Source organism: Schistocerca piceifrons, chromosome 6 (assembly GCF_021461385.2).
Source record: "Schistocerca piceifrons isolate TAMUIC-IGC-003096 chromosome 6, iqSchPice1.1, whole genome shotgun sequence".
Classification (NCBI taxonomy): domain Eukaryota; kingdom Metazoa; phylum Arthropoda; class Insecta; order Orthoptera; family Acrididae; genus Schistocerca; species Schistocerca piceifrons.
Window position 1 is genome coordinate 124,749,602 of NC_060143.1, and position 16,574 is coordinate 124,766,175.

Sequence of the window (16,574 nt, forward strand, 5' to 3'; positions counted from 1 at the left end):
TGTTGTCAGGTTGTTGGTGTAATGCTTCAGGGATTCCGGACTGGAGCAGATTCGTTTGCCACGAAGACCTAGGCTGTAGAGAAGGGACCGTTTGATGTGGAATGGGTGGCAGCTGTCGTAATGGAGGTACTGTTGCTTGTTGGTGGGTTTGATGTGGACGGACGTGTGAAGCTGGCCATTGGACAGGTGGAGGTCAACATCAAGGAAAGTGGCATGGGATTTGGAGTAGAACCAGGTGAATCTGATGGAACCAAAGGAGTTGAGGTTGGAGAGGAAATTCTGAAGTTCTTCTTCACTGTGAGTCCAGATCATGAAGATGTCATCAATAAATCTGTACCAAACTTTGGGTTGGCAGGCCTGCGTAACCAAGAAGACTTCCTCTAAGCGACCCATGAATAGGTTGGCGTACGAAGGGGCCATCCTGGTACCCATGGCTGTTCCCTTTAATTGTTGGTATGTCTGGTCACATCATCTTTGTTTTTTGATATATATATATATGTATATATACACACACGCGCGCACAAAAAAACAGCTCACATGCATGACCGTACTCTCTGGCTGCTGAGGCCACACTTGAGGCAGCAGCGCATAATGGGGATGCAGCCGGGTGGTGGGGGTAGGGAGGTGGCTGGAGAGGGAGGGAGGAAGAATAGAGGGACAAGGGTGGGGGATGGTTAAGTGCTGCTGTGGGAGCATACAGGGATGACATGAACAGAGGGTAGTGCAGCTAGGGACAGTCAGGGAGTTAGACAGAGGGCAGGGGAGGCTTAGTGCAAAAGGAGAGAGGTGAAAAGACTATGGTTGCATATGTGGAATAGAGGATTGCGTAGTGCTCGAATGGGAACAGGGATGGTGCTAGAGGGTAAAGATAAAGACTAACAAAGGTTGAGACCAGGAGGGTTAGGGGAACAGAGGTTATATTCCAGGGAGCAATTCTGAAAAGCTGCTGTTGGTGGGAAGGATCTGGCACAGGGTGTGAAGCAGTCATTGAAATGAAGAACATTGTGTTGGCCGGTGTGCTCAGCAATGGGGTGGTCCAGCTGCTTCCTGGCCACAGTTTGTTGGTGGCCATTCATGAGGGCATAGAGCTTATTGGTTGTCATGCCAACATAAAATGCAGCTCAGTGGTTGCAGCTGAGCTTATAGATCACATGACTGGTTTCACCAGTAGCCCTTCTTTTGATGGGATAGGTGACACTTGTGACTGTACTGGAGTAGGTGATGGTGCAAGGATATATGTGACAGGTCTTGCATCTAGTTCTGTTACAGGGATATGGACCATAAGGCAGGAGGTTGGGAGCAGGAGCAGTGTAGGGATGGACGAGGACATTTTGTAGGTTTGGTTGGCAGCAGAATACCACTGTGGGAGAGGTGAGAAGCATAGTGAGTAGGATATTCCTCATTTTAGGGCACGAGGAGAGGTAGTCGAAACCCTAACAGAGAATGTGATTCAGTTGCTCCAGTCCTGGATGGTACTGAGTCATGAGAGGAATGCTCTTCCACGGCCGGACGGTGGGCCTTTGGGAGGTGGTGGGTGACTAGAGAGATATGGCACAGATGATTTGTTTTTGTTCAAGGTTGGAAGGGTAGTTATGGTGAGTGAAGGCCTCAGTGAGATCTTCGGTGTATTTGGAGAGGGACCGCTTGTCACTACTGATGTGACGGTCACGGGTTGCTTGGCTGTATGGAAGGCACTTCTTGGTATGGAATGGGTGGCTGTTGTCTAAGTTGAGCTATTGCGGTGGTTGGTAGGTTTGATATGGACAGAGGTACTGATGTAGCCACCTTTTAGGTGGTGGGTAACATTTAGGAAGGTGGATTTTTGGGTTGAATGGGACCAGGTGAGGCGAACGGGAGAGAAGGTGTAGAGGTTCTGGAGGAATGTGGTTAGGGTGTCTTCACCTCTGATCCAGATAGCAGAGATGTCATCACTGAATCTGAACCAGGTGAGGGGTTTGAGATTTTGGGTGTTTAGGAAGGATTCCTCCAGAGGGCCCATGAATAAGTTGACATAGGATGGTGCAGTGCGAATTCCCACAGCTGTACTCAAGATTTGTTTGTAGGTAATGCCTTCAAAGGAGAAGTAATTGTGGGTGAGGATATAGTTGGTCATGGCTCTTAGGAATGAGGTTGTAGGTTCAGTATTCGTTGGTTGTTGGGAAAGGTAGCTTTAAATAGTGATACAGCCATGAGCATTAGGGATCTTAGTGCAAAGGGAGGTGGCATCAATAGTGATGAGCAGGGTACTGTGTTGTAAAGATACAAAAACTGTCGAGAGTCAGTGAAGGATATGTTTGATGTCTTTTTACATAGGATGGTAGGTTGTGGGTAATCAGCTGAAGGTGTTGGTCTATGAGAGCAGAGATTCTCTCAGTGTGGGCACAGTAACCAGCCACAATGGTGTGTCCTGGGTGGTTCGGTTTATGGATTTCAGGAAGCATGTAGAGGGTAGGAGTGCGGGAAGTGGGGGTGAGCAGAGAGATGGACTCTGGGGAGAAGTTCTGGGATGGGACTAAGGATTTGAGGAGAGATTGATCCTGCTGGATTTCTGGAATGGCATCACTGTGACAGAGTTTGTAGGTGTATGAAGCCGACAGTTATCAGAGTCCTTCCACCAGGTAATTCTTGCGGTTCAAAACAAAAGTGGTGGAGCCTTTGTCAGCAGGCAGGATTTTAATGTTTGAATCAGTTTTAGTTGGTGGATTGGGTTCTTCCTGTGAATGCAAGGTTAGTTTGCATATTGAGGGATTTGGGGAATGATGGTGAGGCAAGGTTTGAGGTTAAGAGGATTCTGAAACTGTTAGTGGAGGTGGGGGGTATTTTGGCGCAGTGGAAGTGGGTTAGGGTGGATGGAGGAGTGAACTGAGTCATGCTGGGTCCAACATTGGTCTTTGGTTGAATCTGAGTGGCAGGGCTGGTGGCGAAAAAGTGTTTCCACTGTAGGGACTGGAAGGAGGAGAGAAGGTCTTTACCAATTTCTGCATGATTTAATTTGGGAGGGGGCCAAAAGGTGAGGAATTTGGAAAGGACGGAGACTTTTGCAAGGCTAGGACTTTTGGAGGAAACCTCTCCCTGTCCCTACAGTGGAAACACTTTATCGACACCAACCCTTCCAATCAGATTCAACCAAAGATAAATGTTGAACCCTGCCTGACTCAGTTCACTCCTCTGTTCACCCTGATCCACCCCCACTTCCCCCAAATCACGTCCCCCCCCCCCCCCCCCCACTAACAGTTTCAGAATCTTCTTAACCTCAAACCGTGCCCTACCATCATTTCCCAAACCCCTCAACATGCGAACTAACCTTACATCCACGGAAAGAACTGCAATCCACCACCTAAAAGCTGATCCAATCTGTTAATCCTACCTGTTGACAAAGCACCACCACTGTTGTCTTGAACCACAAGGTTTACCTGGCAGAAGGGCCCTGCCCACTGTAAGATTCATACAGCTACAAGCCCTGCCAAAGCTACCCCATTCCAGAAACCCAACAGGATCTCCAGTCTCTCCGCAAATCCTAAGGCCCATTCCGAAACCTCTCCCTGGATTGTCTCTCTCTCCTCACCCCAAACACTTCTTGCACTCCTGCTTTCTGCTTGCTTCCTAAAGTCCATAAACCTAACCACCCAGGATACCGCATCATGGCTGGTTACTGTGCCCCCACTGAGAGAATCTCTGCTGTCATAGACTATTACCTGCTACCTGTCCTCCTATGTAAAAGATACCAATGATTTCCTCCACCGACTCTCCACAGTTCTTGTTACTTCACCATGTGGTGCCCTGCTCATCACTATTGATGCCACCTCTCTTCACACTAACGTTCCTAATGCCCATGGCTTATTGCTATTTACCACTACCTTTCCCAATGCCCGACGTATACTGAACCTACAACCTCATTTCTAATCACCATGACCAACTATATCCTCACCCACAATTACGTCTCCTTTGAAGGCATTACCTGCAAACAAATCTGGGGTACGGCTGTGGGCTCTCTTGAAGGAATCATTCATAAACACCCAAAATCTGAAACAACTTACCTGTTTCAGATTCATTGGTGACATCTTCACGATCTGGATTGAGGGTGAGGACACCCTCTCCTTATTCCTGCAGGACCTCAACACCTTCTCTCCCATTCGCCTCACCTGGTCCTATTCAACTCAAAAAGCCACCTTCCTCAATGGTGCCCTCCACCTAAAAGATGGCTATATCAGTACCTCTGTCCATATCAAATCTATTAGCCATCAGCAATAGCTCCACCTCGACAACAGCCACCCATTCCGTACCAAGAAGTACCTTCCATACAACCTAGCAAACCATGGCCATCACATTTGTAGTGATGAACGGTCTCTCTACAAATACACTCATGATCTCATTGAGGCCCTCACAGACCATAATGAAGCATTCCCTTCGTGACTCAGTACCAGCCACGTTGAGATCAACTGGACCACATTCTGCCCAAGGGTTTCAACTACCTGTCGTTGTGCCATGAAGTGAGGAATGTTGTAGCCACTATCCTTCCCACCCCTCCCACTGTTGTATTCCACCACTCACCGATCCTACAAAATATCCTCATCCATCCCTACACAGCTCCTGCTCCCAACCTCCTGCCTTATGGTTCATATCCCTGTAACCTACCTCCAGTACAGTCACAAGTGTTACCTATACCTTCAAAAGAAGGGCTGCCTGTGAAACCAGTCATGTGATCTACAAACTCAGCTGGATTCACTGTGCTGCATTCTATGTTGGCATGACAACCAATAAGCTGTCTGTTCACATGAGTGACTTTGACAATCTGTGGCCAAGAAACAAGTGGACTACCCCATTGCTGAGCACGCTGCCCAACACAGTGTTCTTCATTTCAATGACAGCTTCACATGCTGTGCCAGATTCTTCCCACCAACAGCAGCTTTTCTGAATTGCTCCCTGCAATATATCCTATGTTCTCGTAACTTTCCTGGCCTCAACTTTTGTCAATTTTTGTCTTTACACTCTAGACCTTTCCTTGTTCCCATTTGAGCACTACACAGTCCTCTGTTCCACCAACGCAACAGCAGTTTTTTTATCCCTCTCCTTTTGTGCTAAGCCTTCCCCACACTCTGTCTAACCTTCCGACTGCCCCTTGCTGCCCTACCCTCTGTCCACCTTGTCTTTGTGTGCTACCATGGCAGCACTTTACCGCCCCCCATCCCTACCCCACTATCCCTCCCCTCCCCTCCCCAGCCTCCCCACCACCCAGTTGTGCCTCCCATTATGTAGTGCTGCTTGCAATGTGGCATCAGCAGCCAGAGACTGCGGCCATGTTTGTGTGAGTTGCATTTGCGTGTGTGGTTTTTTAAATCTCTGAAGAAGGCCTTGTTCGCTGAAAGCTCATTTTCTGACAGTCTTTTTGTTGTGCCTATCTGAAACTCAGCATCTCCGCTATATAGTGAGTAGCAATCATCCCTTTCATAATATTGTTGTGTTCCATCTGGGATTTTCTATTATAAAATATGATCTATGGACAAAAATAAAGTAAACAAAATTAATGCTCTACTAGAATGCTCAACAACTGATAGCAGTCTGATGTTCCTGGCATGGAATTATTCTATTTCTTCCCAGTGCTATCTATCGCTGTAGCTACGACAGTGTAGTTGTCACCGTATCTCCCAGATTTAGACTCACATTCTGGAGGCTTGTGGTCAAACCCTCATCCAGCCATCTAATGTTGGATTTTCAGTGGCTTTTCTAATGCATGTAAGGGAAATGCTGGGATCATTCCTCTGAAAAATGACAAATTCCTCTGAAAAATGACAATGCTAATTTCCTTCCCCATCCTTTTGTAGTCTGAAGCTAAACCTGTCTATATTATGACCTTGTCAGTGATTGGGTGTAAAGCCCTAACCTTCCCTTCTCCTGAAAAGCTGCAATAAATTTCGTGTCCCATCCTTACTCAGTTTTAGCTTGGCTTCATGTGTAATTTTTTCTTATTTACAGTATCCTGTTTCTCTTGTTCCTGATGAATAAATCACTGAATCGCCTCAAAAGCATTTCCTTTGTTATTTGTCTGTTGTCAAACCTGTTTCATTTTTGTTTCCCTTTCACTGTATGTTAAGTAGATTCTTGTCTCCTGTCTCAAATTGTAGTATTTTCCATATAAACAACATCTGCTGTCCTGTAGTCCAGAATAGTTTCCTGTCCTGCGATAAGATTTTTAGAACACTGATAGTCAACATAAGGCAGTAAAGTGGCAGCTCACATATCTCCAATAATCTGTCAAATATTGATCATAATATACTTTTTCATAAATTGCTGATTTCATAATATCTGCAAATAAAAGAAAAAAAAACATTTATGCACATTGGTAGGGTAACTGCTAAAATATACATTTAATGACATAAAATTTATATATTTTTTCAACCAGCTTGTCCTTGTGCAGAAGTCTATGCCAATCCATTATGGCTGTCCAATGGTCTTTGTAATACTATATTGTATACATGAAAATTGTCCTTTAGTTGTCAGATGACTTTAACATTTGGCTTCTCTTGATATGTTGTTCTTTTTACCTTAATATGCAACTGTTCCTGATAGCAACTTTATCTTTGTTGTAGGGATACTTGTCACAGCATCACAAAGTTCAACTAGTACATACAGCTATAACACAGTGACTGTTGTGCTGCTCACAGAGGTGGTAAAGTTGGTGGTCTCTGTCTCCATTTACTGCAAAGAGTAAGTTATACATGTATTGGGTTGCTTAACTTCCATTGGTGCTTCTGTGCTCTGATAAAATAATTTTAAGAGCATAATGGGCATGACACGCATGTTCATGACCTCTCTCCTTAACCGATTGTTTCTAACCCTAACGTAGTGTAGATTTCCTGTTGCAGTGGGATGTCAAAATATGAAAACTTATGTGCAATGCAGCATAAAGTAGTTACCCCTTGCCAAATAAATCTTCTCCAAATATAGACTTTTAAAGAAAATGACAGTCCTGTATTTAGTTGCTCTGATACTTGTATCAAATATTTGATTGTGAATGACTAAAAGATGTTAAATTATATGATACTAGTCACTGGCTGGACCTTCTCATGACTAATTTATCAAATAATTGGAAAATCTAATATATTGCATATGGGCCTAATTGAAGACTGTAGTGCACAGAGAAATATGGAATGGATCTTCATGCAGTAGTCTCAGCTCTGTGATGCCTGCTAAGGAGCTACTTGAGTGCGAAGTAGCGGCTACAAGGTCTAGAAAGCTGACAGTGACGAGGAGTGCAGTGTGCTGACCCCACACCGCTCTGTACTGCTTCAGTGACGCCATTGGCAGAGGATGAACTGCAATCAGTCAGTTCTGGATGGCCCACGTGGACTAGAATGTGGAGCTTTGCTTTTATGAAGCAGTGACAGTCAAATGGCTAATGTTGAGGCTATGTAAATTTACTGAACATTCCAGCAGGCCACTGTCCATAGTGACAAAAAATACAAGGTAAACATTCATTGTTGGAATCTTTGAACAGGAAGCAGATGATGGTTGGAGCCACCCCTACTATCACAAAAGTCTTTGCTTCTGTCAAAAATTGATAAGGCTAAATAAGGAAGAATACATGATAAAGTAGGAATACTAACTTCAGTTTTTCATTCAGGACAAAAGACAAGAAAATAATTCTTGATAGTACTGATTACATTCATGTGTTTCATCTTCATACGAAATCGCAGAAGCACGGTTCTGGACCCACTTTTGTCTTATTTTTGTTAGTAACAAACATACTATGAACACTTAACTCATAAATCCACCATTTTTACAGATACTACTATTGGTGTGATTGAGTAATGAATGATGCAATGAGAATTTTGAAGAGAATGTAAGCAGTGTTCTTACTGAGGTGGTAAAATTATTTAGTTTCAGCTAATTTTCACTAAACTTCTGTAAAACATTGTGCTCATTTTCATACAAATGTCTAAAATGGGAAACTGATAAATAGGGATTATAAAACGTTGAATTGCTAAAAAAAATTCTGTGTACAATTCTACACATCTCTACAAGTGATCTGCTTGCAGACAACGAGGATGATGCTACTATGAGGGCAAATCAAATGAAAACTCAAAGTGTTTGATAATAATAATAATAATAAAAAAATGGTGCTAGTTGCCTTTAAGTCAGTATGCGTTTTCGTAATTGTGTGCCATATGTTTACTAAGTGTCAGCATCATACAAATGCACAAACACCATCACAGGAGCAGTGCGTAGATGGCTTGCCCACTGGTACTAGAGAGGAAGTGTGTGCTGTCTAGGTGCTTCCAACTGCACCTAGCTGCTGTACCCTCTCCCCAGCTCATTCCTGTATGCTCGCACAAGCAGCAGTTTACCGTCCTCCATCCTCACCCTGCCATCCCTCCATGCCACCACCACCTTGTTTGCTTCTACTGCTACTTGCAGTCTGGCTTTGGGAACCAGAGACTGTTTTTTTTGTGTGTGTGTGTGTGTGTGTGTGTGTGTGTGTGTGTGTGTGTGTGTGTGTGTGTGTGGTCCATTCAGATGAACACCTATTTGGCTGAAAGCTTCATTTCACAGTCTTTATGTTGCACCTGTCTGTGACTTGGCATCTCCGCTATATGGTGAGTAGCGACTATCCTTTTCACAATGTTGTCATTAATGTAAATAAATGTGTGGATGATACCTTTCGAATCAACATGCCTGAATTCCTCTCCTACCCCACCTAATTTGAGCTCGTGATCCCTCTCTAATGACCATGTCTTCTTCCTTCCAAATTCTGTGGCAGAGCTCTTTTTCCGGTACTGTTGATGTGTTCTTAAACTAGTCAGTAAAATCCTTGTTGTAGCTGTACTGAAGATGTATAATATCACAATTTTAAACCAAGCTGCTGACAATTTTATCTGTATATTCCTTGCCCAAGTTCTGTTTAAATATTTGATGTTACTAATGTTATACTTCTATTTTATTTTAAATATGTGTTTATCTTTGTGCAGTGCATGGATTGAACAAGATGATATAAACACCCACGTAATAGGACACAGGACCAGTGTTAGTAACCAAAATGGCACAATCTCTCATAATGTTCAAAGCATTTAAATTTTTAAGCAATTGGTGGGATTTGATACGCTCATTTATTAATAAACTGTTCAAATTCATTGAGAGATGCTGAAAGGGGCAAGGAAGGAGGGGGCCAAGGATCCTTAATTGTTGTTCCATTATCTCCACTGGTTGACAATCCAGGGTTGATGGACTTGACAACATCTCCCTCTCTGTAATAACTCTGTAATAAAACAAGGATTTGTCCAAAAGCTGGTGAGGTTCTGTCTTCTTTATGTGCATTTTGAGAAGTTCTGTTCAGTGCGCTGTTACCCAAAATTAAATATGAAATATAGGTTGAGAATGAATGTAAAAATATGTAACAGGAACGTAGACCTATGTTATCCATTTTCTGTTGGATCTCATAATACTTAAATAATGCAGGTTTGCAAGTTAAAATAACCCAAAAATCTGAAGGAAAAGTAAATATCTGTTGGGATGAAAATAAAAAGGCTATTCATTAATATTACTTCAACAATAGGTAGTAATGTGAACAATTTCTGGCATTAACATTTAGGAATAACGACAGTATTAGGAAAACGATAGATTTATACTAGTGTAACAATCGATGACAACTCCAGGTTGAAATATCAATATTAGGAAAGGAGTAGATTACTACTCACTGTAAAGATGGGATGTTGAGTTGCAGTCAGCCACAATGAAAAGGCCGTTACACATTCCGCGGTCTGTGTTGCCAGTGATGGTGTGTGTGTGTGTGTGTGTGTGTGTGTGTGTGTGTGGGTGCGCGCGCGCGCGCGCACTTGTCGGCAACTCAACTAGTCATCTTTATGGTGAGTAGCAAGTATTCCTTTCCTAATATTATTGATATTCCAGCATGGAGTTTCCATAGTTTGACATTTAAGAATAATCTTCACATATTCCTGATGTTTTTAATAGTGGATTATGTTTTGTTTTCTAGCAATGCAGTGTCTTCCCTGCTTCATGAGACAAAGTTACACATTAGAGGTAAGTGAAATCATGTAATCAGGATGAAAAAGCAATAGTTGTTGTGAAAAATCAGAAAAGGACGGTCCAAACTGATAGTTCATACCATAAGCATCTGCAGATGGTAAACACATTGCATATAGAGGGTGTTTGTTTTAACTTGGAAAAACTAAATATTAAAAAAAAAAAAAAACATATTGTATGATATATTTTCAAGGGGGACTTCTATATTTGCTAAAACTGCTCCACCCCACCCACTGTTCATGGGTAATCAGCTTTTTATTTTTGGCTGGGAATCCCCAAGTTTGGTCACAAATTCAGATTATATGCCAAAAATACCTTTAGTTTACCATAAGCATTTTTTTTTTTTTCATTAGTGGTAGATGATGCCGTAACTGACAAAGTTCAATTTTTTGCGGTTTTTGCAGTTAAGAACTGAGTCATTTGATATGACATTACATTTTCAGTAAAAATGTAAACTTTTCTATACTAAATAGTTGATATTATTGTTAAAATTTTAATTTAGTTCTAAAAATTTGATTGCAAGAAAACTTCTATGTTTAGGCATTTAAAAGTCTGGCAAATAAGCTTCTTTTAAACATAGTTTACAGTTCCCTTTGGGGCTGATTTGGGTGAGTCTATACACCACCAGGTTGCTTGATTTCAGTGAGTTCCCTTAAATCTAACCATAAGGGTGACTGATTTTGGTGTGTTCTTCCGTTCAACTGCCATAACTCTCACGTTGATTGCAGTGCAATCTGCCACAAATGGAAAAAAAATTGTTTCAGATAAACTGTAGATATTTTTTGGTGTATAATTCGAATCTGCAAAAAAAAAAGGAGGAAAGTTGCCATGTGAAAATAAGAAGTTGACCCTCCCATGGAGTGGATTAGGGAGAGACCGGTTTCAGCATAGTCAGAAGTCTCCTATGAAAATATTAAATCATTGTCTGGAACATTATTTTTGTGCAATGCATATTTTTTGAGATGTTTAATTGTTCCAATTTAAAACAAACACCTTGTACCTACAAAATGTGATGAAATCACAAGCTTTCACAATCAGAGCTTCTTTTTCGTTTAGTTATAGAAAGGAACTGTTGACTGTGGTGGAGGACTTGAAATGTTCCTTCTGTCTCTCACTTGGAGCTTCAGTGCTTGTGTGGCACAGTGTGAAGTCCCCTGTTGTCAGAGTCTGCACACTCTTAATAATGTGTGGGACAGTAGATAGATTACCTGATGCTTTGTTTTGCAGATTTATTCAAAAACATTTATTGATGGACCCGGATTAATCATCTCCATTACTAAATCAGTGTAAATAAGGGTCACCACCTGTGTGTTGACTTGGGAGGAGACAGGACTGAAATTGTCACTACTTCCAAACCAGTGATAGAAGACCTTGCAGCAATCTACCTACTTTCAGAAAGATTCTGAGAGCTGATCACTAAACTAGAAAATGTACACTGCTGACAATTTATACTGTTTCCAGATGGTTTCCAGCAACTGCTAGTGATAATTGCCTTCAAAAACAACACAGCTTAATAGTTAAACACCAAAATGGGAAAAGACAGGCAAAATCATTACATTTCAAGTTGCCACCAGAATAAAAGGACTGGATTGGCTTTAACTGTACCTCACTAAGCCCTCCTTGTTCACTGAACACTGGCATCCTGCCAGCTGGTGACTCCACCCATTGCTGTGAAGCCTCTTCGTACCAAGTTGAACACTGTCACCAAACCGCAGCACTTACCAAACCGGAATATAGGGCAGAATTCTATGTTGCACATGGGAATGCACTTGTGAACTCTTACTGGCAGAACAACTTTATTGCTTACTGACAGTCATTCATTTCTGATTTCATACATGCAATAGAGGTCTGCAAATAGGGCATTTTACTCACTCCAGCCAATTGTATGTGACTTCCCAAAGTACATATGGTTGATGCAGATGGGCTGTGATTGAAGCAGATGGGCTGTGGAAAGGGTAGAGGTTGCCTGGTCCAGTGCTTTCTCTATGCTGCTGTTGTGAGTGTTTTAGTCTTAACTCTGTGTGTCTGTAGGCTGGTGCTGACATACTCCCACCAGCTGATGGAACTACTGTCAGATCAGTTTGGTTATGCTGCTGATGTAAATTCATAGATGGTAGTGCCTAATCGTGACATCAATGTGATCCACAAGAGAAAATAGCCTGATTTATCAAATAACAAAAATTTGGAAACGGTTTGAATTTCACAGAAAAACTATGTAACTACCAACTTTTGTAATGATGGTCACTCTTGCAATGAAAAAATCACATTGGTGTTTTAAAAAAACACCATCTGCATTATTGATTCAAGTGTACATACCTGATCTTGACAGTCTAAGAAATTAGAAATCTAACAGGAACAAAATTGTCTCAAAATTATTCCCTGTTGGTGTAATTACACTGAATTGGATTGTCTGGATCAAGTTTGCTTCATACATCCAATGTAAGGTTCCCTACTGCACTGAAATTTCTTTTACTGGAAATCAAAACATTCCTTTTTCCAAATTTGATAGCTTGGGGAAGAGACTATGGTTGTGCTTTCACCTCTCAAGCAGATCAGCAGTATCCATTCAGGTTAAATACAAGTCAACATCATTGATAGATTGAGCATGACATAGGCCACAGTCTAGTTATTCTGAAAAAGAGACTTCATCTTTTTGGATACCGAGTGCAGCTGGCATTCTCTCAATGACTCTAAATAAATGTTTACATATATCACATCAACAAAGTTAGATGCTGCGGCCATGTTATAATTTTGTTCTATTTCATCACATATTTAATGACTGTATTTAATATATAATCTCTATTAGAACCAGACATCAGTTCCAATAATTGGAAGGGCAACCACAGAAGTGCAACATCCGAATTTTAACTTTCTCACCTGTGAGACACAGACAGCAATTTTTTCGTTATTGGATGATAATATGACAGTTGTACTGTACTGCCAAAATAACAGTCCCACTGAATCTGATATTTTGCAGTTGAGTGCAGTCTTCGTTGCTGGTCACACAGCATGTATTAAACCAGTAAACTTGATCTACATTAAATTAAACATACCCCTCTGTCTTCAATCCCTGTGTCCTGTATTACAATGACTTTTTAGTTTGTGCACATATAATATAATAATAATAATAATAATAATAATAATAAATACTACATGGCAAGCACCCGTATCATCTAACACAGCCACACATCGATCAAGACGCATCCAACACATGGCTAAGAAAAGGCAATATATACAGTGAGACGGAAGGATTCGTGATTGCAATACAGGATCAAACAATAAACACCAGATATTACAGCAAGCATATTATTAAAGATCCCAATACCACAACAGATAAATGCAGACTTTGCAAACAACAAATAGAAACAGTAGATCACATCACAAGTGGATGTACAATACTAGCAAATACAGAATACCCCAGAAGACATGACAATGTAGCAAAAATAATACATCAACAGCTTGCCTTACAACATAAACTTATAAACCAACACGTTCCCACATAGAAGTATGCACCACAAAATGTACTGGAGAATGATGAATACAAATTATACTGGAACAGAACCATTATAACAGATAAAACAACACCACATAACAAACCTGACATCATACTCACCAATAAAAAGAAGAAATTAACACAACTAATCAAAATATCCATACCCAATACAACAAATATACAAAAGAAAACAGGAGAAAAAATTGAAAAATACATCCAACTGTCTGAGGAAGTAAAGGACATGTGGCATCAGGATAAAGTTGACATTATACCAATTATACTATCAACTACAGGAGTCATACAACACAGTATCCACCAGTATATCAACACAATACAGCTACATCCAAACTTGTATATACAACTACAGAAATCTGTAATTATTGATACATGTTCAATTACCCGAAAGTTCCTAAATGCAATGTAACATACACTGTACAGTTAAAAGGAAGTCACGCTTGATCAAGGTCCGCGTCAATTTCTATTTCTAACCAGACATAACGTCTGAGAAAGGGAAGAAATAATAATAATAATAATAATAATAATAATAATGAACTGTTGGTAACTTCTCGCCTTCCAGCACTCCTCATTGTAACTTTCAGTGGCTCTAAAAATGCCATGAGTTATTTTGCAGTGTATTTATCAAATAATCATCATTAATCATGCATTTCAGGACTGTGTTCAAAATGTGTGTAATGCATGTATAATGCTGAAAGGATTGCAATGCCTTGCATATATTAGCATCTTGGTCAGTGACAATGAAAGCTCACTGAAGTGCTGGTGATTTATTCCTAGCACTATGAATAATGTTTCCCCAATGTGGATCAAAATAGATTCTCCAGATTTTTCTTTTCTCATAAAAGTGAATTGCCACCAGTACAGTATTTCACAGTGCCTAATTTTGAAAAATGAAATTCCCAGTAATAGATAAATAACACATTTTCCAATATGTATCAGTCCGTATATCTGCTATACATCCACATGCATTCACACCCATGACCTGGATAAAGCTGTGTATCATACTTGCCTGTATTTCATCAGCTTGTCTTTCAGTGTTTCTTGCTACTGTTGTAGCATGAGGAGAAGTGTTGGAGATGTCGGTATGTCCCAATTCTGGACTGATGCTTACAAGCTTCTGAAATAAAGCACAAAATCCTACACCTAATATTACTGTAAATGGACATTTTTGCACACCTTTTTAGTTACTTCAGCTTTCACTCAAACTAGTAATGCTTCAGAACTTACACTTTGTCGTGTTCTGCAGACATGTGCCTTCAGGTGTGCGGTGGCAGATCTGTGAGACAAGAGAGCAGAGTACCGGGTGATCAAAAAGTCAGTATAAATTTGAAAACTTAATAAACCACAGAATAATGTAGATAGAGAGGTAAAAATTGACACACATGCTTGGAATGACATGGGATTTTATCAGAAAAAAAAACCGTTATTGGGCCTTTTTTTCGCGGAAATGCGTGATTCTGGTTTTGTAACTGCTACCATGACGGGTGAGAGGTACGCCGATATGTTACAGAATTGCACATCCCCAGCCTGGCTTATAAACACCTGCTGGAACATACAATGTTTATGTAGGATGGAGCTCCACCCCATATTGCTAGACGCGTGAAAGATCTCTTGCGCACTTCGTTTGGTGATGATCGTGTGCTCAGCCGCCACTTTTGTCATGCTAGGCCTCCCAGGTCCCCAGACCTCAGTCCGTGCGATTATTGGCTTTGGGGTTACCTGATGTCGCAAGTGTATCGTGATCGACCGACATCTCAAGGGATGCTGAAAGACAACATCTGACGCCAATGCCTCACCATAACTCCGGACATGCTTTACAGTGCTGTTCACAACATTATTCCTCGACTACAGCTATTGTTGAGGAATGATGGTGACATCTTGAGCATTTCCTGTAAAGAACATCATCTTTGCTTTGTGTTACTTCGTTATGCTAATTATTGCTATTCTGATCAGATGAAGCACCATTCGTCAGACATTTTTTGAACTTCTGTAATTTTTTTTTTTTTTTTTTTTTTTGGTTCTAATAAAACCCCATGTCATTCCAAGCATGTGAGTCAATTTGTACCTCTCTATCTACATTATTCCATGATTTATTCAGTTTTCAAATTTATACTGACTTTTTGATCACCTGGTATTTGCCACAGTGCATGTAGCCAACATCCTTATCGGTAACTAATAAAAATCTCTCCCAACCATCATTACGATCATTGTCTTTTGCACTGAAGTGTTGCTTTCACAATCTCCTTCATCTCATATTCATGTGCCGTGATCCTACAGCGGGTAGCTTGCAGCGCTTGGGTAACTGTAGCAGACGTCTGGACAATTCGAGCATGAAATGAAGTCACAGCCAATGGCCAAAGTGGCTGTATTGACATCTGCCAGACTTAAGCAGAACTACAGGCACAGGGCAATTCAAGCAAGCATAAATTTTAGATGCAGGCCTCTAATGAAGAACTCTCTTGAAACATAACCTCCACCCATAAGGCCCATGAATTGCCTCCTACACCAGCATGGGCTGCTGGCCGACCCCAGGTTTTGTGAGCTCCAGACTGAGATGTCAACATCAGTCAGCTTTAGAAAGCAACACTACCATGAAACTCAGCTTGCCCTTTTGTCACATGATATACTGCAAAGCATGGATGAAGGGCAACAGACAGTTCCGTATTTCTACATTTCTGAAAATCATTTGACATGGTGCCCAACTGCAGACTGTTAACAGAGGTATGAGCATACAGAATAGGGTTCCAGATATGTGAGTGGCTTGAAGACTTCTTAAGAAATAGAACCCAGTATGTTGTCTTCAATGGTGAGTGTTAATGAGAGGCAAGAATATCATCAGGAGTTCCCCAGGGAAATATGATAGGACTGATGTTATTTTCTAAATACACTCATGTTCAGAAAAAAACTGAACACCTTGAGTGACTATAAATGGGACTTTCATATTTACAAGACATGTACATTAGTATGTTCTGTGGAAATGATTAGCATTTGAACCAAGTGAGCCCATGAGTTCAAGGTCAACATAGAT

At 41.0% G+C, this 16,574-nt stretch overlaps 1 protein-coding gene across 1 annotated transcript in view; it reads left to right on the forward strand.

Moving 5' to 3' along the window:
* The window catches only part of LOC124803010 (UDP-galactose transporter senju), an 84,543-nt gene that overhangs the window by 18,882 nt on the left and 49,087 nt on the right, over positions 1-16,574 (forward strand). Inside the window, exons 2-3 of the mRNA XM_047264116.1 lie at positions 6,588-6,705; positions 9,989-10,035. Of these exons, the coding sequence (XP_047120072.1) occupies positions 6,588-6,705; positions 9,989-10,035 (165 nt within the window). The remainder of the gene's footprint in view (positions 1-6,587; positions 6,706-9,988; positions 10,036-16,574) is intronic.